General features: G+C 42.4%; 1 protein-coding gene across 6 annotated transcripts in view; it reads left to right on the top strand.

Annotated features, from left to right (window-relative positions):
* Positions 1–26,486, top strand: part of LOC119124434 (VPS10 domain-containing receptor SorCS1) — a 202,788-nt gene that overhangs the window by 91,743 nt on the left and 84,559 nt on the right. For all 6 annotated transcript variants that reach the window (XR_005098277.1, XM_037254438.1, XM_037254429.1 and 3 more), the window contains exons 3-5: positions 5,301–5,400; positions 15,135–15,293; positions 22,758–22,831. Coding sequence is in view for 5 of the 6 variants with exons in the window: in XM_037254438.1 (XP_037110333.1) it covers positions 15,138–15,293; positions 22,758–22,831 (230 nt within the window). In the remaining variant the exon portion in view is untranslated. The remainder of the gene's footprint in view (positions 1–5,300; positions 5,401–15,134; positions 15,294–22,757; positions 22,832–26,486) is intronic.

The following is a 26,486-nucleotide window of genomic DNA, read 5'->3' as shown; positions in this document are numbered from 1 at the left end:
AGTTCCACAAGGTTCAGTTTTGGGTCTTTTAATGTTTAGAATACAGACTGCTGTTAATGGCCCAAACCCTTTGACCAATACTCGAGAGGACCTCCTTACGGAGTCATGAGGGTAGTAGTCGGACGGCTTAATCTGTCAAGCCATGTCCTTTAAAAACATCAAGGAAACAGTTTCAAAAGAATTTAACACTGTCAACCAAGAGGTCAAATAGTTTGAAAAGGGTGCACGAGCGTTAGCAATTTTATCAATGAAAAAGTTCAGAATTTCACAGAAAGGCTGCAAATAGTTTGAGGGGGGTTAAGAACAATGTCACTAGTTTTGAATTATTATAATTTTGTGACGGCCTGAATAAGGTTTTACAAACATCTCTATGGGTTTCTTCACGGTGCTCTGGTAGCAGCACCAGCAGGAGTGGAGGCTGCTGGTAATTCAAATGAGGGGAAGCTCAGCTTGGCTTCAGTCAGATTTATCATGCAGAACAGCCTACTGCCTCACAGACCTCAAGAGACGCTGAGCATCTGATCTGCGGGATAAAGGCCAGCATTTATCCAGTGGCCATCCAATTTTGAGCAGTGTAACAACCCAATGTATATGAATAAGATCTTGTCCCAAGCGGAGGGACTCAAGTATCTTGCGTCTGTAAATGAGTGAGGGGGGAAATGTAGCGAGTGCAGTGTCTTCTGTGATGTAGTCCACATTTTGGTCTCTCCTGGTGAAGAAGGAGCAATGTTGAAAAGCAAAGCTCTCAATTCACCGGTTGATCATTGTTCCTACTCTCCTTAATATTCACGAGCTCTGGGTTGTGAACAAAAAATAAAATGAGATTGCAGATACACCCAGTTGAAATGCATTTCCCTATCAGGTGTCTGGGCTCTCTCTTTCAATAGGGTGAGAAGTTTGTTCATCTGGGAGGTGTACAGAGTAGAACCACTCTCCGCCATTGAGAGGAGCCAAATGAAATGGCTTCCGATGCTTCCTTAGTGGTGAGGTGTTTAGTACACATACCTCCTGGGCAAGACAGAGAACATACTAAACAGACTATGGGCTGTATTTTCATAGACGGCACATGCGGAAAAGCTGACATATATTGACCTCAGTACAAGCCCCAAATCTCACTATGCCTGTTTGCCAATTTAGCATGTAAAATCCTTGAAGATATGTCCAGCAGATTACAATTTGATGTCAGAAAGTTGCTCCAAGGCATATGTATGCCTGCTATGACACCGTCAAAGGTCCACAGACATATTTAGGTTGCCAGCATTCTGAGTTTAATGAGCGTACCCTTCCTTGTATACGCCGACTTGCATAGTACATTTGCAAAAATTACACCCGTCCACCCAATTTTGCATATATTTAGACCACACCCTGTGCCAAATTTAAGGCTCTGGTCTCATGGCTGGTTTGGGAATGTCTCGAGAAGAGCTGGATGCATTGGCTGTGGGAGAGAAAGTCTCAGCTTCTTTGTTTGGGTTGCTGCCTCCGTGACTCAACCCCGGATAAATGGAAGAAAATGCATGAGAGGTTTATAAAAATAAAGGGTTCCCTCGTGTGGTTGATATAAAACAATACCACAAGTCAGTATTTTTAGTGTGTTGTGTGATCCTTCTCTTGGTGTTAAATAAAAAAATAATATAAGATGCAAACTATTAATGATCAAATGAAGAAAATGTGATGTTCAAACCAATTGCATTGTGCTTTATTTTTTTGTCTTAATTGATTACTACTTCTAAAAGAAACAATATCCAGATTACAGATTATCTGTATTGTTTGTGGAGTACTATAGATACTATACTAATACCAATAACTATTCTGTAATGGCCAAACAGTCTTCAGTGGTCTTTTTATTTAAGATTTCAGCTAGAGCAAGGACTGAGCTCAGCTTACACCGCAAGTGTATGAGCAATAGAATGTTTGTCTCTTTTTAAAATATACAGTAATTACATTTTCCTCTGAGATCCAAATCACATTACTGGATATCAATTTCATTAACTTCCATTTCACAAGATTATATCTGAGTCACAGTCCAACTTCACACATCTGTGAGCAGTAAATAAAGAGTCGCTTGCTAGGTGGATACCTATCAGTCGGGATCATTCTCCCTTAGAAACTATCATTTATCATTTATTGCATCTTTCATCATCTTGTAAACTGATGAGTTTGGACTGTTTTATTGGTCAACTGTGAAAGTCGCTGTGACACTGAAAATAAGTCATACCTTCAATGGTTCGTCTAAAGAAGCCTCTGAAGAGCAGATCAATAACCCGATGTCACTATCCCATGGACCAGAGGGTTGATGATTCTGGAGTCATCCGGAATAGTGCACCCTGAGGAAATTGAATCCTTACCATGGAACCCACAAACCAGGCAGTGATATATACAAAGGGACAGTAAATTTGCAAGCATGGCATGGATATTTCTCTTTTGCATTCAGGGGGCTTTCTAACAGATCCTTCAGTCTAATTTAAAACTAGAGTCACACTCGATTGGAATGTTTATACAACTGACTTTTACTTTTGAAGTCAAGGAATATACTTGTATACCAAGGAATATACGGACGGATGGACGGAGAGACAGACACAGACTTACAGACAGACTTATTGTTCCGTTATGAATTTTTTTGACTCAAACCCATTTTGTTTTTTAGGTTTTCCTTTACTTTAGCGTAGAGGCCTTCATAGCTGAATGTGAGATAAAGAACACAAATGTCTGCATAAGCCTCAATTTGTGCTCAAACTACATGCATGTATTTTTTTTCCCCACTAGTGTTATTATTTCTCAGAATTTAGGTAACATTAATTCAAATTTCAAATGCAGGGCATATTATGTACCGTAATTTTCGGACTAAAAGTCGCTCCGGAGTACAAGTCGCATCAGCCATGAAATGCCCAAAAAAGTGAAAAAAAACATATATAAGTCGCTCCGGAGTATAAGTCGCATTTTGGGGGGCAATTTATTCGACAAAATCCAACACCAAGAACAGACATCAATGAGCAACAACAGGCTAAACCAGGGGTGGGCAAACTACGGCCCGCGGGCCACATCCGGCCCACGGGGCCGTTTAATCCGGCCCGCCAAAACCTGAATAAATTGTATTAATTTTTTTTGGGTCATTTTCCCTGCAATTACTATGTTTCCCCAGTAGATGGGGAAGCGCCCGCCCGCGCATTTACTCCCGGGAGCCGTGTCAGAAAGCTCGGTGCACACTCACAAGTGAGTGTGCGTGCGTACTCAGTAGTACGTAGTAATTTCATCTATCAGTGCCGAATTTCGAGTGTAGGCTGTGACGTCAATATTCTCGTAATTCGCGCGCTGAGTTTCAGATACAGTTTTACGCTAATGCCACCCACAAACCTTCCCCTGGAATCCTTCCATTAAAATGAGTGGCCCGAAGAAAAGAAAGGTGGACAGTGAGTGCCGAATGTTAAAAAAGAGTGGACAATTTGGCTCGACCTACGTGTGTGAGAAGACGTTCAGCCACATGAACGTCAACAAAGCCCGTCACAGATCTAGGTTAACGGACCGACACTTCGGCTCTATCCTAAAAATTACCACAACAAATTTTACTCCAGACTATGATGCACTAGCCAAAAAGGGAAACCAACAATACTATTGATTTCTTTATTACTTTATTTAGATGTATTCTTTCACTGATTCTTCAAGATGATGTATTTGGTCAGAATGTTTGCCGTTGGATTGATTTCGCCTCATTAGATAAACATATTTCATAAATCTGACCTGCAGGCGCTGAAGTGATGGAAAATGTTATTCATCATAACAGTGTCGTATTTAATAAGAATCACTGATAGTAGTTTTTTGGTGAAATATTTTTTTAATGCTGTTAATAAATGCATTTGTTTTCAAAAAGCTTTTTTTTAATATCCATGCTGTAGTATCTACTAAAAGTAAAAACCTTTTATGCAATTTATATTACTTCACACAAACACTACATCCATCTGCTCCTGGTTCGGCCCCCCGGTCAAAATTTAGAACCCAATTCGGCCCGCAAGTCAAAAAGTTTGCCCACCCCTGGGCTAAACGATAGGTATGCTGACGTGACAAACACAAACGAAGAGCTGAGAACGGGCCTGACGTAACATTCAGAGTTAATAAAAACAACTATTACATAAATAACACGTTTATAAAACCATCTGTGTCACTCCAATTCATTAAATCCATCGATCGTCCTTTGTCAACAATGGGTGCGCGCCGCTGACGGCGCTTGCACTTCAAAATATTCCACAGGCCCATATAACGATATATAAATTAGATAGCAAATAACTATTATATAAGCAATAATATTATCAAACCATCTGTGCACTCTAAATCATTAAATCCATCGATCAAATTCCTCGTCCTTTGTCAACAACGCCGCACGTGCGCCCTGACGTCAGCCTCGTCGTTTTTCCACAGATCTAGTATATAACTATATTGTAGCGTTAACAAAGTACAAGGAAAAACGTGGGTTTGGTAAATGGCTCTTTATTTAACAAAACAAACTTCCAGGCGTGTGGCGGCGTGGACTTCCAGCCACGAAAGTGGAAGAGAGCTCCATAGAATAGGACCGGGCGTGCGTAAAAGCCATGACCGAGCCCCATCCACCGTCCCCAGCCCCATCCACCGTCCCCGGACAGCCACCCTAGCCGAGCGCCGGCCCCCGACTTCTATCCACGGAGGTGAAAGAGAGCTCCGTAGAGTAGGACCGGGCATGCGTAAAAGCCATAATAGTTTTTCAAACCTTCTGTGTCACTCCAAATCCTTAAATCCTTCAAACTCTTTGTCCTCCGTGTCACTTAGAAACAAAGCCGCTAATGATGCCGGTAGTACACGGGGCCCTTCGTCATCTTCGTCATCCCGTGATCAATCTTTGTCCTTTTTGTAAACAACCGCCGCGCCACACCGCGTCGCGCTGCTGACGTCACTTGAAATTCAAATTACAGTAATCCCTTGCTACATCGCGGTTCGTTTATCGCGGTTTCACTTTTTTTTTTGGGGGGGAAAATGTTTGAAAAAAAACACATATAAGTCGCTCCTTATTATAAGTCGCCCCCCCACTCAAACTATGAAAAAAAACGCGACTTATAGTCCGAAAATTACGGTATGTAATAATGAATCAGAGAAAGCCAGTACTGTGGCCATTGTAACGTGGCCATTGCAATCCTGGGGGAGAGCCTGTTGATGTATTCAGCTCTATAGGGACTTAATTATATCAGTGCCTTAATCCATGTCAAACCCTTCTATCACTTTTAATTGCAGCAAGTCATTTTTCAAATGTTCACCAGACCTTTCTGATCAAATTTCAGGTCAACTGACTATGGAGCAACATACCAGAAACTGAATGACAAAGTTGGAGCAAAGACAATACTCAGTTATTTGTACGTGAGCCCAAACAACAAAAGAAAGGTAACACTGCACATTTATTACATACTTTGTTTAAATACTGTAACTAGACAATATCAAGCAATGCATTTTATTGTTATTTCTTGGCCAGCAACACAAGCGCCTTCAGAGAGGATGCTGGTGGCACCTCAGGAACTCAATAGTCCTAAAAATGCCAATCAGAAATCAGTTGTGGTCCTACCAATTGGGGTTTAAAAAAAATGTCACACTCAAGATTTAATGTTACATCATGAGTCACCTAGAACATGATCATTGCCCACCACCTACACAGGACCACTTGAACATGGATAGTGCGTTTAATGGCCTCTAAATGTTCCTGCTATCTTGTTTAATAAAATTCAAGTATTGTATGTGGTCATCTTAGCTTATGAACTTTTAGTTTTAGTGTATAACAAAATAGTTGACACTTTAAGCAAATTGATGTACATACAGAATGGAAAACCGGACAAAGCATATGTTGGAAGAAAATTCAGAATTTGTTTGTATCTATAGGTTCCAGAGCTTAACCAGCAAAGGATTTCATCCAAGTAATAAGAAATGCATTATATTAATAGCTGTCACTTTGTCCAAATACTTTTAACCCCTTTTGAATGTAAGTATTGTGAGCTTCATAAAATGTCTGTATTTTCTTAATTGTACAGTCAACATTTTTTAAATTAAAACCTTAGCAGTCTTGTAAATATAATCAAAATTATTCCACTCCATCTGTAAATCCCATTTATATGCAAATTGTTCAGATAGGTTTCGATGAACCAACAGCAAAAAGAAACTCTAAACTCTAAATAGCTCCTCAAAACTTCCAAACCTGCATGTTCTCTGACCCTGAACGTGATACCATGTGACCGCTGCTGTTGGCAAACAAAAGTCTCTATTGAGCCAATGTAGTGCAAGTAAATTAGGTTTCTGTTGCTGCTGGGGATTGAGGGAGAAAAGTGCTGAAGGGCATTGGCAGATAGAGAAGACAGATAAGTAAAAGAAGAACAAGAGAATGAAGTAAGTCATTCAAGAAAATGGGGAGACAGCAAATACAGTAAAAAGGCAATTACTGAATATGCATTCAGAAAGTGAATCATGAGTAAAGTAGTAATACAGAGGTATGACCCAGGACTTCTGGGACAAAAGTCTAAAGGCAACATGGCAATTCATCAATTTGCATGCTCAGGAAGTACACGAAAAGGTGCATTGCTGGTATGGCATTTGCCCACGTGGCACAACTTCATAAATTATTCTTCTATCTTCATAAAAGATACATGCCTTGTCTTTGATAATCTTATTTTTTGCAATGCAATTTGAAATCATATCACTAACAGGAAATATGCTTTCTAATTGTGGTTACCGTATTTTCCAGACCATAAGCCGCTACTTTTTGCACAAGCTTTGAACCCTGGGGTTTATAGTCCAGTGCGGCTTATCTATGTATTTATCATGGTTTTGATGATATTCTATTGTTTGTGAATATCCTCTTACATATGGAAATAAAAAATTAAAAAAAACAGTGGTTTATACTCCAGTGTGGCTTATATATGAACAAAACAGTATTTTCCCTGAATCTTAGATGGTTCGGTTGATATTTGGGTTTATAGTCCAGAAATTACGGTACTTTATTGATTAAAAAATTATTAAAATGACTTGCAAAGTCAACTGGCTTAGTTATAAAAAAAACATAAACTGCAACAAATGATTGAAGTTGGGCCTTTTACCCTCAGCTTCATTGAGTGTTTTCCCAAGTTTTAAATTCTCATTTTTACACTTACTCACTTTACACAATTTGCTTAGATAATTTTTATTATTATTTTTTGTATTGGGCCTCACGGTTCGGAAGATAAATGAATGAGAGAATTCAGTCTATGATTCTTTTCAAAGGAGTCTATATTCTTGCCAAACACCAAGGCAGCGGCACGTTAGTTCAGTAGATATGTCACCCTCATCCGCTCTTATGATCAAACGATAAGAAACATCATGCCAAGAATGACTGCACATTGATTTTTCAATAAAAGGGGGTCTCGATACAATAAATGACCTAAAACTATAAATCATAGAACACTGCCTTCGATAGCCACCTCTCTCTTTGACAGTCATCCAGTGAATAAGAAATATAATATGGAACTGCTCTTACAAGGGGATGCGTTTTCATTATTACATCGAAAAATAAAAAGATTGATGATGAGGTGGACTGTGTGGACTGCTGTACATTTCCCTTGTTTGCCCATACTGATCATGCATCTCAGGTCAACAGGGGTGTGTTGGCCGTCGGGAATTTGGGGAGTTTCCCGACATGTCACCCCCCCCACCTTCGATTATGTTTCAGTGCTTATAGCCACCATCCGCATCCCCCAATACCCGTCGACTATTACATTTCAGAAAAGTAATGGCTAGCGTCCACCCCAGCAAAAAGCCGACCCCAACTGGCAGATGACTGCAGAATAGAATTGTGCCGACTGATTACAATATTGTACTTGCCAATCAGATATACAGTATCTCACCTGCCTGGAGCACCAAATAGCTTACATTCAGCCATCTATTGCGTAGGGATCAAGACTGTGGAAAGGGAGGTACTCTAAAATGTATTCCTGTTCACTGACTTTGAAGGACATTATGAATAAAAAATGTATTCTTGCATATCATTCATATTTAAAAACAGTGTGCAATGCAGTGGTAACACTGCACTGCACTACAGGAGGACATTTTCCACAAAAAAAACGTTACTTCATATTAATTTAAACCATCATTTATATCCTTCTTAATGCAGTCAGTTGGTCAGGGATTAACACCATGGTGCAGAACAAATCAATTGCCAAATAAACTCTTACGGTTCCAAACACACTAGTGAGATTTGCATGTGATGTGAAAGCCCCCACGCCCCTGCCCACTGCATTTGATTGGAGCTAGATGAGATGGCTTGAGCATCTAATTAGGATGCCTCCCAGGTGAGGTCTTCTGGCCATGTCCCACCGGAAGGAGACTCAGGGGACAACCCAAGACACACTGAAGGGACTATGTCTCCTGGCTGGCCTGGCTGGGGAGAGGGAGGGTTGGGATTTCCTGTTGAAGCTGCTGCCTCCACTACCCGATCCCAGATAAGCGGTAGATAATGGAAATTGGAAATCTAAATTGCCCAAAGATGTGAGTACGAGTGTGGATGGTTGTTCTGTGTGCCCTGCAATTGGCTGGCAACCAGGGTGGTTGTCTCCCGACTACCACCCAATGACTGCTAGGATAGGCTCCAACACGCCTGCGACCCTCGTGGGGACAAGCGATACTGATAATGGTTGGATGTACAATAATAATAAGAATAATTATGTATTTACAGGCTCAATGGTCTAGATCAGACGTGGGCAAACTACGGCCCGCTAAACCTGAATAAATTGTATTATTATACATTGTTTTGGGTCATTTTCCCTTCAATGACTGCATTTCCCCAATAGATAGAGAAACGCCCGCCCGCGCATTTACTCCCAGAAGCCGCGTCAGAAAGCGCGGTGCACACTCACAAGTGCGTGTACGTACTCCGCGCTCTATTTCTATCAGTGCCGAATTTCGAGTGTGGGCTGTGACGTCAGCATTCTCGTAATTCGCGCGCTGAGCTTTCAGATACAGTTTTACGTCAAAGCCACAAACGTTCCCCTGGAATCCCTCCATCAAAATGAGTGGCTCAGGGAAAAGAAAGGTTGACACTGAGTGCCGAGTGTTTAAAAACGTGTTGACAACAAAATATTTTTTCGTTGAAGTCCGATCAATGCCGTTATGTCTGATATGCCAAGAAACGGTTGCAAGGAGTCCAATATTATCCGTCACTTTGCTACGAAGCATGCTAACAATGCTAGGAGTCAACACATGAACGAGCGGCTACAGTGGAGCGGTTGACAGCTAATTTGAAGACTCAGCAAAACCTTTTTCACCTCTCTCTCTCGTGTAACGTCAGAGCTCCAACTTGGTGTCGTGGCGCCACGCCAGCATCTCTGGTCCCAGGTCGAAGAGGCCGGCCTTCGAGGGTGGTCTATATAGGGGGCAGGTGTTGATGATGTGGTCGGCTGTCTGCTCGGGGTCTCCGCACTCGCATGCCGCACTGTCCGCCAGTCCCCACTGCCGCATAGACGTGTTGAAGCGCCCAACACCAGTTCTTAAGCAGTTCAGTGTGGTCCACTGCTGGCGAGGTAGTTCGTCTCCTCCTTTGGCGCCGTCTCCTGGTTCCCAGACATAACGGTGCATGAGGGAGGGGCCAGCTGCCTCCCACTCCTGCTTCCAAGCTGCTGCCAGACAGGCATCTCTGGAGATGTCTTCAGGGATGGAATTGAGCATCTCTTGTGCTACCATGTTGTAGGGGTGGCGTGCCTTGAGTCTGCTTGGTGGAGCTGGAGTTGTTGTAGTGTTGTGCAGGATGTGCCAGTTGTTATTTTTTGCCTTCCTGGCGAGAACGAGGGTGGCAGCCTCTCGCCGAAGGTTGGTCGGCGCTATTCCTGCAAGGACAGGCAGGAGGGACACAGGGGTGGGTTTCAGGCATCCTGTTATAGTTCGGATGGCGTTGTTAATTGCCACATCCACCTTTTTGGCATGGGGGCTTCTGTTCCAATCTGGAGCGCAGTACTCTGCTGCAGAGAAGACCAGCGCTTGGGTTGATATCCGCAAGATCTTAGCAGAGGCTCCCCACGTTGTTCCAGCAAGGCGGCGGATCAGTGCAACCCTGGATGTCACCTTTGCCTTCAGATCTTCGAGGTGTTGTTTGAAGGATAGGGTCCGATCCAGACGCACGCCGAGGTACTTCGGGGCTTGTTGAACCTCCAGGCGTTTGCCCTCAATGCTCACTGCCAGTTCTCTCCTTGCTTCCCTGGTGCTGAGATTGTCATGTCTCGTCCCCAGTTCTGTGTCTGTGTGCTTGCCCCTCCCTTCCTGTGTGCCCTTGTTTAGTGTAATCACACGCACCTGCCTCTCGTTACCTGTGTCTTATTTAAGTTAAGTTAAGATGACTTCTGTCCATCTCGCCTTGCGGGTGGCGTCCAGCTTTTCGAGCAGTGCTGCTGCCGTTGGGTCCTCCTCTTCTCTGGAGCTGGCTCTCTGGTGTTCCCTCAGGAGGCGGCTACACTCCCCATCCCAGCCTGGGATGTAGTTCCTGTTGTACCCACGTGGGATGGTCTTCTTTGCCGCACGCAGGAGGACCTGGCAGTAGGCTGCATAGGCTGCTTCCACATCTGTGGACTCTGGGTCTGGCAGGCCGGCAGACCTCCTTTCCGTCTCCTCAGTATACGACTCCCAGTTGGCTTTTCGGAAGTTCCATCTCTTCACAGGCTTCCCTGGCACCGGTTCCACCAGTGATGGAAGGTCGGTGGTGTGAGCGGGGGAACCTGTCAAGAACACGCCTCTCCGGTCTTGGGTCGTTGCTGCGGCAGATGGCGAAGGCCAGGTCCGGGTTGGTGATGGTGTTCCAGCGTGCAGAGAAGAAGGTTGGGGGTTCCTTGGGGTCATACAGTAGCAGGGCATCAGTGTTGGAGGCCCATTCGCACAGCGCCACTCCGCTAGGAGTTGAATGGTTGTACCCCCAGTCTGTGTGCTGGCAGTTGAAATCGCCTGCATAGATTGCGGGTGCAGTTACAGATGGGAGTGACGTTGTGGCTCCGATGGTGGGGGCTTGTAGACGTTGATGACTGAGGTTTCCTGGATTTTAATAACCAGCCACTCGATGTTGGAGCCTGGTGGGGATTGGCTACAGGCTGCCCAGTTTATTCCAGTGCGGACGAAGGTTGCCACACCGTGTTGCTTGGTGTTGATGGAGCCGGCGAGGTGAAACCCAGGGATTTTGAGGATGTTGTTGGTCGTGCAGTGCGTCTCTTGTAGGAGCAGGACCGCGGCCCCATTGGAGTCGGCCAGGTGCCGAAGGACTTCGAGTTTGGCGGTGGTAAGGCCCTCGACATTAAGTTGAAGCACCGACAGGCCTCAGTTTTCGATGGCTGCCCGTCCACCGTTCCTCAGTCTGCCGGCTCTGCGTTTGTTTGGCGACATTAGTTTCGCAGGCGGGACTTCCACCCTGACCTTGCTACTCAGGGAAGACCGCGTGAAGGTTGTCGTCCATCTTCCCCACTTTTTTCACCGACAAACTGCGGATCAAAAGTCAAGTACAGGGGCAAGTTTATGATGCACCATCTATTTTCGACTAATCTTAACTTTTAAAGTTTTTAAGGCCGACTATAAGGAAGCGTTTCCCATTTCCTCACCTCTGTCACCAGGTGTTTGTGAGTTAACGCTCTGCTCTGATTTTCAGTAAATCTGTCACTGTGTTGCCTTTTTGATTTCTTTATTAGTAATTTCTATATTAGTACTTTATTTAGATGTATCCTTTCACTGATTCTTCAAGATGATGTATTTGGTCAGAATGTTTGCCGTTTGATGTGATTTCACCTCATTAGATAAACATCTTTCATAAGTCTGACCTGCAGGCGCTGAAGTGATGGAAACTGTTATTCATAATAACAGTGTCTTATTTAATGAGAATCACTGATAGTAGTTTTTCGGTGAAATATTTTTTTTAATGCTGTTAATGCTCTTCTTCTTGGTATGGCGCCGTGAGAGGCTGCCTCCCAGCAGTGTTCTCTCTTTTCCTCTTTATTTCCTTCTTTTCTCCTTTTCTTTCTGTCTTTTTGTCCGTTCGGCGATGCTGGTGCCTTCTACCGCACCTCGGTATCTCTTCGGATCCGATATTTTTATTTTTTCTTCCTGGGACCGGGATCATCGGTCGAGACCGGCGTAACTCTACGACGGCTTCCTGCTTATCCGGCCAGTGGGTCCCTCGCCTTGGCCTTGCAGCCGCAACCCCTGTGGGGAGTCCGCTCCCTCGTGCTCGTCGGAACCAACGACTTTCGCCATGCTAGCCCCGTGGTGACCATCTGCACGTGCCCCGACTGGGTGCCCAGGACGCTGCTCACACGTTTGCCTGCTTGTGATGTTTTCACCGATTCACGACCACGGTCCATTGGGCGCCGTTGAACTGGACTGCCCTTACACCTGTCTATGGACCCCGTGGAGGCTATTTTGTGTGTTTTGGGGTGTTCTCTTGTATTGAGGGGTGCTGGTTGGCCGCTGTTTCTTTTTTCCCTTTGTCTTTTAGCTTTGATTTGCTTTGATGGCTTTTATCTTGAGCACTTTCTGACTTTCTTTGTGGCGCCGTTGTGTGGCAGCCTTATGAGAGCCTATTGAGTTGCGCTCATGCCATCTGTGTGTCTTTGTATACCCACTCTGTGGTATGGGTACTGCTGGGGCCTGAATTTCCCCACCCCTGGGGATCAATAAATATTCAATCAATCAATCAATCAATAAATGCATTTGTTTCCAAAAAGTGTTTTTTGAATATTCATGCTTTACTTCCCTACTAAAGGCCAAAACCATTTATGAAATGACCTTTACATGTCGTTTATATTAATTCACACAAACACTACATCCATCTGCTCCTGGTTCGGCCCCCCGGTCAAAATTTAGAAGCCAATTCGGCCCGCAAGTCAAAACATTTGCCCACCCCTGGTCTAGATAATAAACCAAGACAATACAAAAAGATACAAAATATGTAAGGTATGAAAAATCACTTAATAGTACAATTCAAACATATTCACACAAAAAACAAATAAATTGTCAATGACCTCAGAGGAGTTTAGTATACCAATGCTTAGTATACTAGTATACACTACATGAGGAACGGCTCCAGAAATGTCTCTCTCTCCCGGGGCTAAAAGGGGGCTTGACCGATACACAAGGGGGCTCGTAAAGTAATTAATAAATACATTTTATAATATCAAACAAGATGCTGGAGGGGCTTAACTGAGACTAAACAGGTTTTCTTGGGGCTATCAAACCAGTGTAGCACTATTCCTGCATTACATACAAGTGTGTTCAAAATGAGAAAGGAAGCCAATTAAAGGGAAAGGCAGGAACTAAGTCTGTCAGGTCTGTTAGGGGTCTGGGTGAGCTAAAATGTCAAGTCAGTGTTCCATTAGCCCTGACAGTAAATGCCTCACATCAAAAGAGCTGCGTTTGTTTCATCCACTGGATCAAACATCTGGTAGCACCTCACCGATGCAGCAGAAAGAAACCAAGTCATAATTCTGATTAGTGTGTCAACTGCTTTTGCTTTCATGTGCTAGATTTACAGGCACACGGAATGGCAGTTACCTTGTGTTAAATGAATATTCAGTGCAGCAAGTAGCCATACTCTTATTTATGATATGCTGTCAATTAATAAAGAAGAAAGTAAGAAACGAAAACTTTGAGGGAGTTTGTTCCACATGACTACACAGATGCCCATCCTCTAATACAGGAGTACAGGTAGCCAATTACTAATTCTGCAACTTTCTTCGTTTTATGTATTACTAACATTTAATATGATTCAATTTTATCTATATGTTTTAATAAATTTCATGGAATTATTGTTGTTTTATTTGAGTTTTCTTTGTGTAAATACATCAATTTTCCTGACCACTTATCCTCATGAGGGTCGCAGGCGTGATTCAGTTTTATATGTATTAATAAATTTTATGGAATTATTGTTGTTTTATTTGAGTTTTCTTTGAGTGAATACATCCATTTTCCTAACCACTTATCCTCATGAAGGTCACAGGCGTGCTGGAGCTGTCGACGGACAGTTGGCGGGAGACAGTCAATTGCGAGTCGGGCACACACGCACGCACGCACGCACGCACGCACATACACACGCACGCACACACACACACACACGCACACACACACACACACACCTACAGGCAATTTGGAATGCTCAATCAGCCTATCATGCAGGTTTTTGGAATGTGGGACAAAACCGGAAACCCACGCAAGCATGGAGAAAACATGTAAATCTACCACCCACCATCTGTGAGGCGGACGTGCTAACCAGTGCACCACCATGCCGCCCTGCCACTTGCTTTTATAAACAAGGGTAATCATAGAATGACATCCACCAAGACAAACTGTTAGGAGGTGCAATGTTTTTTACAAAAAAACACTGAGATGTATAATTGTGTATTCAAGTAATATAACAAAAAATACGATCTAATCAAAATAAGTATAACCAAAATGAGTGTACAACTACAGTATGCACTTTGTGTTTTAAGTCTACAAATGCCTGATTCAAGGGAGGCTGCAATGCCAGCAGAGCAGGTGCACAAAGTAGGGTGACCAGACGTCCTCTTTTCCCCAGACATGTCCTACTTTTCAGCCCCAAAAATGTGTCTGGGGGGAATTTCAAAAACTGTCCGGGATTTTGTTCGACTGCCTCACATGTACAGTACATTGTCAATAGAATTGCCACTTCGTTCCATTTCACTCTATTCCAGGTTTCTCTGTAATCGTTTGCAAATAAGTCACGCCCTTCTCCTCAAATCTAGCCACCTTGCTGATTGTGTGTGTGCGTGTGTGTGTGTGTGTGTGTGTGTGTGTGTGTGTGTGTGTGTGTGTGTGTGTGTGTGTGTGTGTGTGTTTGTGTGTGTGCATGAGGAGGAAGTAGGCGAGTGCTTGCCAGCGAGGATGGATGGATGGATGGATGGATGGATGGATGGATGGATGGATGGATGGATGGATGGATGGATGGATGGATGGATGGATGGATGGATGGATGGATAGATGGATGGATGGATGGATGGATGGATGGATGGATGGATGGATGGATGGATGCCTTCAATTTTTGTTTTACATATCTTATTCTTTCCAAAGATTATGCTCTTAACCTTCAATTTTATGTTTTACGTATCTTATTCTTTCCAAAGATTATGCTCTTAACGGACACCGAAGTGGAGAACAGTATTCTGATCAGTTCTGATGAAGGTGCAACATACCAAAAGTATCGACTGAACTTCTACATCCTCAGCTTACTTTTCCATCCCGAGCAAGAGGACTGGATTCTGGCTTACAGTCATGAACAAAAGGTAATGGAATTGGTTTAGGCTTGTTTCACATTCTCAACAAGAAAAAGGTTTCAGGTTTTGTTCCTCATACTCAGTTGGACAAATGTTGTTTCGTTATATAAAACAGTGCTAATTAGTATTAGTTAGCGACCACTATCATTGGTGAACTTCTATTAAAACCAGGCTCATTAATCTAAGGGCCATAGTAAAACCTTTGAGGTTACCTTTATCCTAATGGATGTTACCACGGTGTATTCACATCTAAAAACACATAGTTCATCACTGATGGAAAACAGTCACAAATTGTCGTTATTAAGTTGCTATAGTTAAAAATGTGACAGCAAAGTGGAAACTGTGAGTAAATTAAACAAATCATTCAGTTCATTTAGACAGACAAGTAAAAATGTTTCATCAACAAAAACAATTTCTCTATTCTATTTGGATCATGGTGAATCAATTAATCGCAGTATATTCACTCCTATTTCGCCAGGTCACCCAAAAACTGCTTCCCTTTCATTGTCCTCAACCTTTTTTTTAGCAGTGATGGTGCATTTGTTGATTGGAGGACCCTCTCAGATAGTTAGGTTGTAAAATTCTCACTCTTCCGTTTACTCCACATCATGCTCTCTGTCAAGTTGCTGTCACTTGCTTTACCACCCAGTTATTCTTTCCACAAAAATAATTAGCAAAAGTGATTTCCGACCCGCCCAGCCTCTCAGCCTCCTTGCTTGACTCTGCTTGATACAGCTTTGCATTCCTGTAATGACATCACGTAAGCTACACAAATGGATAAAAGTATTGCTTTGTTTAACAAATACAAACCAACATTGAAATAATTTAAACTAAGAGAAGTAAAATGCTAAATACTAAAGAGATGTTCTATAGAAATATAAATTCTTAAATTCAAGGTTGAATCAGTAGTAATAAAAAATGTAGATGATCAACAATAGGGCATCTGAAAGACGGTTACATATCAGTTACTAAATCTGAGTGTGTATTTAAAACTGAATATCATTCGGAGCCATTTGTATAACAACTACAAATTTTGCTCCTTAAATAATGAATGATGCCATGGAATCATTGTTTTTATTGTTCAACATCGCTGTCCTAAATTCTATTCATTAATTGCCCAAGACCCTAGCTCATTAATAACCATTACTGAGAGTTATCTCCCTTCTTGTTTGGACTGTTAGTGGAGTAAACACACATGGTTACACATATTACTATTTTGGAATAGGTCCAACGAGCAATGATTCAGTCCCAGCCAACACATTGCCAGTGTTGGTCTCAAGCCGTGTTGGGCAAATTACTTCCAAAATTTAATTAGTTACAGTTGCTAATTGAATTGCTCCTTCCTGAATGTAACAAGTTACTAGGGAAAGTAATTATTGCATTACTTTTTCAAAAACTTTTAATTATGTAAAATAATTGAGATTTTTTTTAGCAATACAGTTGCAAAGAGTAGAACAGCATAGGCCAGTACTTCATTTAACTTAATATTTATTGGCCAACAATGTAAAATAAGCATTTAATAAATAAAAAAAATGTCACACAACTTACAGACAATTGTTCACATCGGCCGGACGTGCACACTTCACACTTGCCATTTTTTTACAGAGCCGTGTGGCCGACAATCTGTTGTATTATTTTCATTTGAATAATATAAGAAAATGTTAAATTAGGGTACTTTTATTTAATTTAAAATAAAGCAAGACAAAAATATAAAAAAAGCATTGATAACAAAAGCATCTAAAGTTTAGAAAGTTCTCAAAAAATAGTTAGTGAATAAAGGGCATTCTATTCCAAAATAAAATGGGGAGGCACCCACAAATTAATAGTTGTATACACATTATGCATAGGTGCTCATGCTTTCAAAGGGAAAATTATACGAATTGTGCAATTAAGCACCACATTAAAACTGTAAGCTGCAAAGTAAACCGATTGGTACATGATTGTTCATAGAATATCACGACTTTAGTTACAAAAAAATCAAGTGTTTTGCTGTAAGAAAGTTGTTGATCTGAGCAGACTATGTACCATTTCAATCAACAAACGTGGTTTATCCAAAGAACTGTAATCCATATTAACCAGCAACAATTAATACACCTTCAACCCCATCCATTTTCTGAACTGCTTCTCCTCACAAGGGTCGCAGGCATGCTGGAGGCTATCCCAGCTGGCTTTGGGTAGTTGGTGGGGGGCACCCTGAATTGATTGCCAGCCAATTGGGTGGCACACAGAGACGAATTTGCACTCACACCTATGGGCAATTTGGAGTACTCCATCGGCCTACCATGCATGTTTTGTGAACGTGGGAGGAAACCGGAGAATCCAGAGGAAACCCACGCAGGCACAGGGAGAAAATGCAAACTCCAAACAGGAAGGCTGGAGCGGGAATTGAACCCAGAACCTCTGCACTGTGGGCCGAATAACCAGTCAACCACTGCACTGCATCCTTCACACTATTTTTGGTGGGAAGAGGGGTTGTACATCAAATTCTCTAACGCGTTAGAGCAAATCTGTTGAAATTAGTTATTGAAAGCAAATGATCCATTTTAGACAACTTGATTTACAAACAATTTTCGAAGTACTTTCACAACAAGTGATGGCTCTACGATCTGGTGGAAAGCTTAGTTTGCTTAACTTTCTTGCCTGACTTTAGCGAGGAGTGATCAATCCCAGGGCATATACGTATGTATAGACAATCATCTTCGACTGATTCACACCGATAAACAATGTAGAGTATTCAAATTGTCTAACACAGGGGTGGGCAATTAATTTTTACAAGGGGCCACATGAAAAACCTGAGTCGTGTCAGAGGGCCATGCCAACGATAACTTAAACCTGCTCAATTTTCTTCCACTGTAAAATGCACTAAATTATTTATTTTAAATAGCTGTTACTGTTAATTAGAAGATTACAATTATTCTGTTTATATTTATATTAAGCTATGTGAAATTGTGGTGAATAGGTCAAATTTTAAAAAAAGTATTAATCAGTACAATTTATTCTTAACTTCTTTAACTTTTCCTCAAACTGTGAATTACAACACATTTATAGAAACACATCAATACAACAAAAAATGTTTTAATGTTTCTTTATCTGTAATCTTTATGAGATAGATTTCTGTATTTTTCCTCATGCTTGGTCGTGTAGTGGCGACTCAAATTATATTTCAAATTATATAAATCAGGCACACGGCTTTACCTTTCATTTCTGTAAAGAAATACTTGGCAGTCCATGTCTTGTTGAAAACACGGCACTCCTTGTCAACTTTTCTTTTCTTAGCGTCAGCACACATTTTGAGGGCAGCATTACTTTGCGCTGTTCATCTTCACGCACAGCTCACATTTATTTATTTAGCGAATGCAAAGTCCCTAAGCCAAGCAGTTGTCTCCTGGTCTGCTGTATGGAGGGTGACTAACCGTCCTTTAAGTCTGTGGAGAGAACAAACTTCTATGATGTGGTTCATGGTTTGCTCCTCTCCACAAGCACACAGTGGGGTGGGGCTACTGCCCCATTTGTGAAGGCTGGCAAAGCGCAGGGGCCATGTCCAGTCCTGAAACGATTGAGTGTGGACCACTTTTTTCTTGTGAGGTTGGTGCCAGGGACCTGTTGGTTAGGGTCTGGCACCAAGTGTTTGTTTGGGACCTCCTTGGACTCCCATTCTGTTTTCCAAGTCAACTGGATGGTGAAGTCGGTTGGTGGGATGTTCTTCCAAATTGGTCGTCTGGATGGGAGTCGAGCAGTGGGTGGGTTGTAGATGTCTGTATTGATTGGTAGATGGGGTGAGTCTTTGATCTTTTGAAGCATCTTCTGAGTGGCTGCTTCTCGCCGGATATGTGGTGGGGGGGGGGGGATGTTTGATAGGACAGGAAGCCAGGGGAGTGGTGTTTAACGGACAGTCCCGGTTATGGTCCTCATGGTTGTGTTGAGCTGGGTGTCCACATGCTGTGTGTGGGGGGACCTGTACCAGACAGGGGGGCACAATATTCAGCTGCAGACTATGCAAGGGCCAGTACTGAGGTGCGCAGTGTGGAGGCTGTTGCCCCCCATTTTACACCAGCGAGTTTGCAGAGCAGGTTGTTCCTTGAAAGATAGGGTCCAGTCAAGGGTCACTCCAAGGTAGGTTGGGTTAGAGGCGTGCTTCAGTCCACCCAGGTAAATGTTTAGTTCTCTGGTGGCTTTTGCATTATGGAGATGGAATACGCTGGATACAGTTTTTGCTGGGCTTGGCTTTAGGCGCCAGGTTTTGCAGAACTGGTCCAGTTTGGCAAGATCTTCTGTGAGCACCCGTTCCAGTTGATCAAAGTCTGGTGCTTGAAATGCCAGAAAGATGTCATCTGCATAGATTAATTTCCGGGATTTGGTGGTGGGTAGGTCATTTGTGTAGAGATTGAACAACGTTGGAGCTAGAACTGAGCCTTGTGGCAGCCCGTTTGTCTGCCTTCTCCATGCACTCGTGTTCTGACCGAGGTGAACTCTGAATCTTCTGTTTGTCAGCAGAGTTTGTATTATTGCCGTTGCCCAGGCAGGGAGCGCTTTTGTGAGTTTGAGTAGGAGGCCTTTGTGCCAGACAGTATCATAGGCGGCTGTGAGATCGAGAAACACAGTCCCTGTCTTCAGTCTGCTCTCGAAACCATTTTCGATGAAGGTGGATAGGGCCAGTACTTGTTCTCCTGTGCTGCGGTCCTTGCGGAAACCTGCCTGATCCACACAAAGAAGTTCCTCTATTCCTGGCGAAATACATTGTAGAATTAGTCGTTCCAAGATTTTGAAAGGAACGCTGAGTAGGGAAATTAGGTGGTAGCTGGCTGGCAGTTTGTGGTCTTTGCCAGGTTTTGGTATGGCAATAAATTTTGCTGTCCGCCATTTCTTTGGGATCGAGTTTGTTTTTACAATCCTAGTGTAGAATTGTGTCAGCCAGGTTTGGGCTCAGGGGCCAAAGTGTTTCATGAACTCTGGAGAGATGTTGTCATATCCTGCTGCCTTTCCACATTTCAGGCCCTGCAGGACTTTCTCCAGTTCATCAACCTCAAAAGGCTCGGGAATTCTATCCTCTCTGAGCACTTGTTGGTGTTTCTTTAGCTCAGATGAAACTGCTCTTCTGGTGGGTTTGTCTTGAGTTACTTTTGTAATAGCCAGTAGGTGGGATGCAACTTGATTGGGTGTGACGGATGCTCGGTTTTGGCTGGGGGGCTTTTGTGCAGCTCCTAGACGGCGGATGAGGCTCCAGAATTTCCTGCTTGAGTGTGTAAAGCTCAGGTCAGCTACTGTTTCCTCCCTTTTCCTTCGCCGAGCTGTAGTTAGCGATTCAGTGAGATGGTCTGCTATCTCAGGGTCCCCTGATGTTTTGTAGGCTTGTAGGAGTGCAGCGCTTTCTTCATCCAGGCATGGGTTGTACAGGGGTCGGTAGCCTTGTGGGATGGCTGAGTGGGCAGCTTTGTAGATAGTGCTGCAGAAGCGGTTGTAGGCTTCATCTACAGTGATGGTGTGGAGTGGAATGTGGCAACACTCCTATCCAAAGTTTCACTGTATTTCTTCCAGTAGGCTTTGCGGATGTTCCAACGCATCTTCCCTGGGCTGTTTATGACTGGGAGCTGTAGGCCAACTTGTACGAGCAAGGGGCGGTGTTGACTGTGTGGACAGTCGTCAAGGATGAGGATCTGAGCAGGGCCTTCCATTCAAAGAGCTGACCCAACACAGGTCAGGAGAGTAGTCAGTTCCACCTGGCGGAGTGGAAGGTTCCTGTGTTTGGGATCGTGTATCAGAGCAAGGTCATTTCTAGATGCCCAGTCTGAAAGTGCCTCCCCATCGCTATCCGCTGCTGGGTATCCCCAGTCAGGGTGGTGGCTATTGAAATCTCCCATGTAGTAAATGGCAGGGTGGGGTAGTGTGGGTAGGACCTGCAGATCCCAGTAAGCACTAGGGTGCTTGCACACAATGACAGTATTGAAACCACCGATAGTTATGGTGTCAGAGAAGTGTGTTGTTGTCAAGTGTTTTGCTTCATCTATGTCAGAGCGCACATAGGTGGCCCGTCCATGTTTGGCATGTGGGGTGTAGCACAGGAGGTCAAAGCCTTTGATGGTGAAGCAGCCTGCTTCCTCTGTGCCAATGTGAGTCTCCTAGAGGCAGATAACGTCAATCGAGTGTTGGAAGGCGAGGACTTCAATAAGGCTTCGCTTGGCTGCAGAAAGGCCTTCGACATTTAGTTGTAGTATTCGAACGGCAGGTCCCACAACGAGGTGCTCTTGAGGCTGTTTGCTGTCGGCTTTGGGACTTTGACTAGGATTCTTTGACTTGGCTCTCAGGCATCATCTCTTGGCATTTAGTCTGCTGGTGGGATCATTTGCTTCCCTGCGCAAGCCCGGGTACTGATAGGGGGCGCGCGACGAGAACGCTAATCCATTGCCCCCCACAGCTCACATACACGTACCCTACACGGAAGTGCGACGCCTTTCAGAATAAAAGCAGCACAGTTGTATTGAATGCACAACACTGATTTTTTCTAAAATTAAGTTGTAATCAAATGTAATTTATGATTGGCCTCATGCGGGCCGGACAGAGACGCACAAAGGGCCGGATGTGGCCCACGGGCCGTATTTTGCTCAGGTCTTGTCTAACATGTATGTTTTGGAATTTTGGAGGAAGCTGGACTACCCATACAGAACGGAAAGCACAGCGAGAACATGCAGACAGACTCTACATTGGAAATCTGTATTTGAGACTCAAACTCCGGACCTCAGAACTATAAACCAAGCATGCACCTACTGTGATGTCATACAGTGTACATTATTTTGTACCTGACAAGGGTCGACCATATTCATATAGTCCCATAAAAAACTTTCTGCGAACACTCAAAGTTTAAAACTGATTGTGCATTCCTGTCAATTAACATATCAACCAAATGTGATTCCCCACACCCCCATTGAATCCCACATGGAATTTGTTCCTCACTTATTTATGACCTTTTGGAAAAGGTTACTTTCTGAAAATACTTTTACAAGTTACTAGTAGGCACCCTGCTATCCCAAAACACTTTCAGAAGGTACTTCTGTTAAATATATATTACAACAAGATACCAAGCCTGGCAACCCAAACCCACTTTGTTTCATCATGGTAGCCCACCCTTGACTCAAAACAAACCGTGCAATCAAATTCGTTTATTTTCTATGACATATTCTTCGTGAGAATCATCACTTTTTGGTGGCGGGAGTCCATCTATTCAAAATGACGGACTGACGAGACAATGGGTGTTTCATTCAACATTAAACTCGGTTTTGAAGGACCAGACGGGTTTGTCATTATAAAACCCCAGCAGCTATTGGCATTGGAAGCATTTTTTTAAAAGAAGACATTTTCACTTTGCTTCCCACGACTTGAACATGTTGCTTTTCTGACGTCATGTCTTCCCTTTGCTGTTCCATCACCTGTTTGCTCAGGCTTGCCCTACCTTAGAAATGTGTTTTGTGTTGAATACAGCTCTATAGCTCAGTGGAGTTTGGGAGGAGGTGGCAACTGGTTCACGAGAAAGTGACTCCAAATCGTTTTTACTGGTAAGTGCTGAGATTTGCGTCAAAAAAGTTGTGGGCGGTTCAAAATGCCGTAGCTTTTTGGGAATTTAACTCTGAATAGCAAAGTTAAACAACTTTAGGTGTTTTCTGTTTTCTTTAATCTTTTTTTCCCCTTCTCAAAAATACTTTTGGACTTAAAGGACTTTAATGATTAGGACATTACTGTATTTTGTATTGTGCAACAAATAATCATGATTATATTGTAATCATGATTATTATTTCATCAGTTCTCATCACAGTAAGAAAAACATGTGTCATAAACATATTGATAGACCGATATGGGTTTTCTTTTTAGGGCCGATACCGATAACGATTATTATTGGTTAAAGAGGCTGATAACTGATATTTTAAGTGAATATTAAATTGCATTTTCACGTAATTTTTTGAAAGTGTTGTCAGTTTAACGCGTTAACGCGATGAATCGACCCCCCTTTTAATGCCATTATTATTATTATTTTTTATTTTTCATTTATATTTTTAGTTTTTTAAATCGCGTGATTAAGGCTCAATTTGGCCTGATAAAATGTGTACACTTTTCACGTATTGTTGCCGTAGAAAAACAATAACACCTCACACGATCTTGCGAGACCTGAAATAAACATCAAGCTGCCACACTGGTGACACTAGTCTGGGCTTGTTGTGCAGTAATTTAATCATGAACCCTGTCATTCAAAATTAAAATGCAACATTACTTACTCTTAATGTAACTACAGCTAAAAAATGACAATGTTCATTAGAGATACTATTAATCCCCAACCCAGGTCCAAATTAATCACTGATCGTTTGTTGTATTAATAAAAAATACATACATATATATATATATATATATATATATATATGTATATATATATGTATATATATATGTATGTATTTTTTATTAATATATACATACATATACATTCTTCGTGACAGAGCTTCGCTTTGGCCTGGGGAGTTAAGTTCAGCATCCGCTTTAAAGATATCTGTCGCCATCTAGCGTTGTGAATGGGTATAATCTCTAGACCCCGAATGTAAGACGACCATCACTTTTTCTGTGTTATTTCATTGCAAAAAAACACCGTCTCATATTCGGGCCAATACGGTATATATATATATATACGTGTGTGTGTGTGTGTGCGTGCGTGTGTATGTGTGTGTATTAGGGGTGTAACGATTCATCGATACACATCGATTAATCGATATAATGCTCTACGATTTATTGGCATCGATGCTAAACATAAACATCGATTTATATCGCCGTGTTTGACCTCGGACATTAGACGCGACTTTATTTTGAAATCCAGTTCATTGTTGCTTGCTTCCTCTTTCCGGGAGCAGTACGCGGCGTGTTGTGTTGTGAGCAGAGCAGAGCAGGCACGTGAAAGGGGAGCCGACAACTACGCGGCTCCTGGGCTGGTGCTATGGCTAGTGTCTGTCCAAGAAGACGAGGAAATTCGCTCCCCTTTGGGCTTCAAGTCATTCGTTTGGAAGCACTTTGGATTCCAAAGAAAAGATGGCTCAACGGACAATTAAAATTATTGTAAATAAATAGTTCAGTAATGCACTTTAAAGTTAATGGTATTACAAAAAAAGAAAGAATATTCATTTTTCTTTACTTATATGAGAAAAAATATAGGAATTTGATAAAGTTCAGTGTTAAAATAAGCACTTTGTATACTACAATACTCTTGTAATTTCCTAAATAAAGAGTTTGCAGTACCTTGTTGATTTTGCGTATGAATTGTTATAAATCAGGATATTGTTCTATATTTTTTATTTAAAAAAATAAAATAAAAATATCGATCGTGGAGCACTATATCGTGATGTATCGTGAATGAATCACAGCAGGCTTTAAGATATCGGCAAATATCGTATCGTGGGTCTTTGTATCGATATGATATCGTATCGTGACAAAACCCGCGATTTACACCCCTAGTGTGTATATATGTTACCATAAACGTGAGTAAAAGACTGGGTTTTTATGATTTCTGCATTATTCCTGCCACTCAAACCAAACACAGACTGGTTGCTTACTGGTTGCCTGGAATGTATGTTATTATTGTAACCTGGAAAAATATTCTCTGTCTCTTTTATGTCTCCTTTTTCTGCCTGCATTACTTCCCCTCTCTCATTTCTCTTCTGCTCTATGCTCTTGCTGACTTTGCTTCTCCTGTGATCCTGCAATCTCTTTAGTACATATTAAATGCCATAAGGATAATGTGCCATAATGATTACGTATATGCTATTCCCTCTGTCGGCATCATTAGAGTCGAGTTTTAGTTTTAGAGTCTATTGATATCAGGAAATATTCTCCTCCATCATCAGGATGGGGAGTGGCATTTGCATCAAAAAGTAACATCGATCGATTGATTGATTGATTGATTGATTGATATTAAAGGATACCTTAATTATGTTAGCCATTTAATATAAACAGGGATGAGAATGGCAAATGTGAAAAAACACTGAAAAATAGCTTGGGGTCTGGGGGGATATATATATATATATATATATGTACACACAGGACTGTCTCGGAAAATTAGAATATTGCGATAAAGTTCTTTATCAGGCGGCAATCGAGGCGTGGTTGGTCAGTTTACCGAAACGATTGGCAACAGAGAAAAGGCACAGGCTGATAGGCTAAACGCACAGGGAGCAACGGGTAGCATACAGGAATGAACTGACAAGGGAGTGACTGGATGACAGGGTTTAAATACAGGACTGTCTCATAAAATTAGAATATTGTGATAAAGTTCTTTATTTTCTGTAATGCAATTAAAAAAACAAAAATGTCATACATTCTGGATTCATTGCAAATCAACTGAAATATTGCAAGCCTTTTATTATTTTAATATTGCAGATTATGGCATACAGCTTAAGAAAACTCAAATATCCTATCTCAAAATATTAGAATATCATGAAAAAGTATACTAGTAGGGTATTCAATTAATCACTTGAATCGTCTAATTAACTCGAAACACCTGCAAGGGTTTCCTGAGCCTTGAAAAACACTCAGCTTGGTTCAGTAAACTAAATCACAAGTATGGGGAAGACTGCTGATCTAAACTGTTGTCCAGAGGACCATCATTGACACCCTCCATCAGGAGGGTAAGACACAAAAAGAGCAAGCTGTTCGCAGAGTGCAGTTTCAAAGCACATCCACAAAAAGTCTGTTGGAAGGGGGAAATGTGGCAGGTAACGCTGCACAACCAAGAGAGATGACCGCAGCCTTAACAGCATTGTGAAGAAGAGTCGCTTCCAGAATTTGGGGGAGCTTCAAAAACAGTGGACTGAAGCTGGAGTCAAGGTATCAAAGGCCACTGTTCACAGACGTGTCCGGGAAAGGGGCTACAATAGCCGTATTCCCATGGTCAAGCTACTTCTGAACTCAAGACAACGGAAGAAACGTCTGACTTGGGCTATGGAAAAGAAGCAATGGACAGTTGCAGAGTGGTCCAAAGTCCTCCTTTCAGACGAAAGCAAGTTTTGTATTTCATTTGGAAGTCAAGGCGCCAGAGTCTGGAGAAAGGCTGGAGAGGAGCAAAATCCAAGTTGCTTGAAATCCAGTGTGAAGTTCCCACAGTCAGCGATGGTTTGGGGAGTCATGTCAGCTGCTGGTGTTGGTCCACTGTGTTTCATCAAGTCCAGAGTAAATGCAGAT

Source organism: Syngnathus acus, chromosome 1 (assembly GCF_901709675.1).
Source record: "Syngnathus acus chromosome 1, fSynAcu1.2, whole genome shotgun sequence".
NCBI classification, from domain to species: domain Eukaryota; kingdom Metazoa; phylum Chordata; class Actinopteri; order Syngnathiformes; family Syngnathidae; genus Syngnathus; species Syngnathus acus.
The sequence above is the reverse complement of the archived record's forward strand: the minus strand, read 5'-3'. Positions and strand labels throughout refer to the sequence as shown.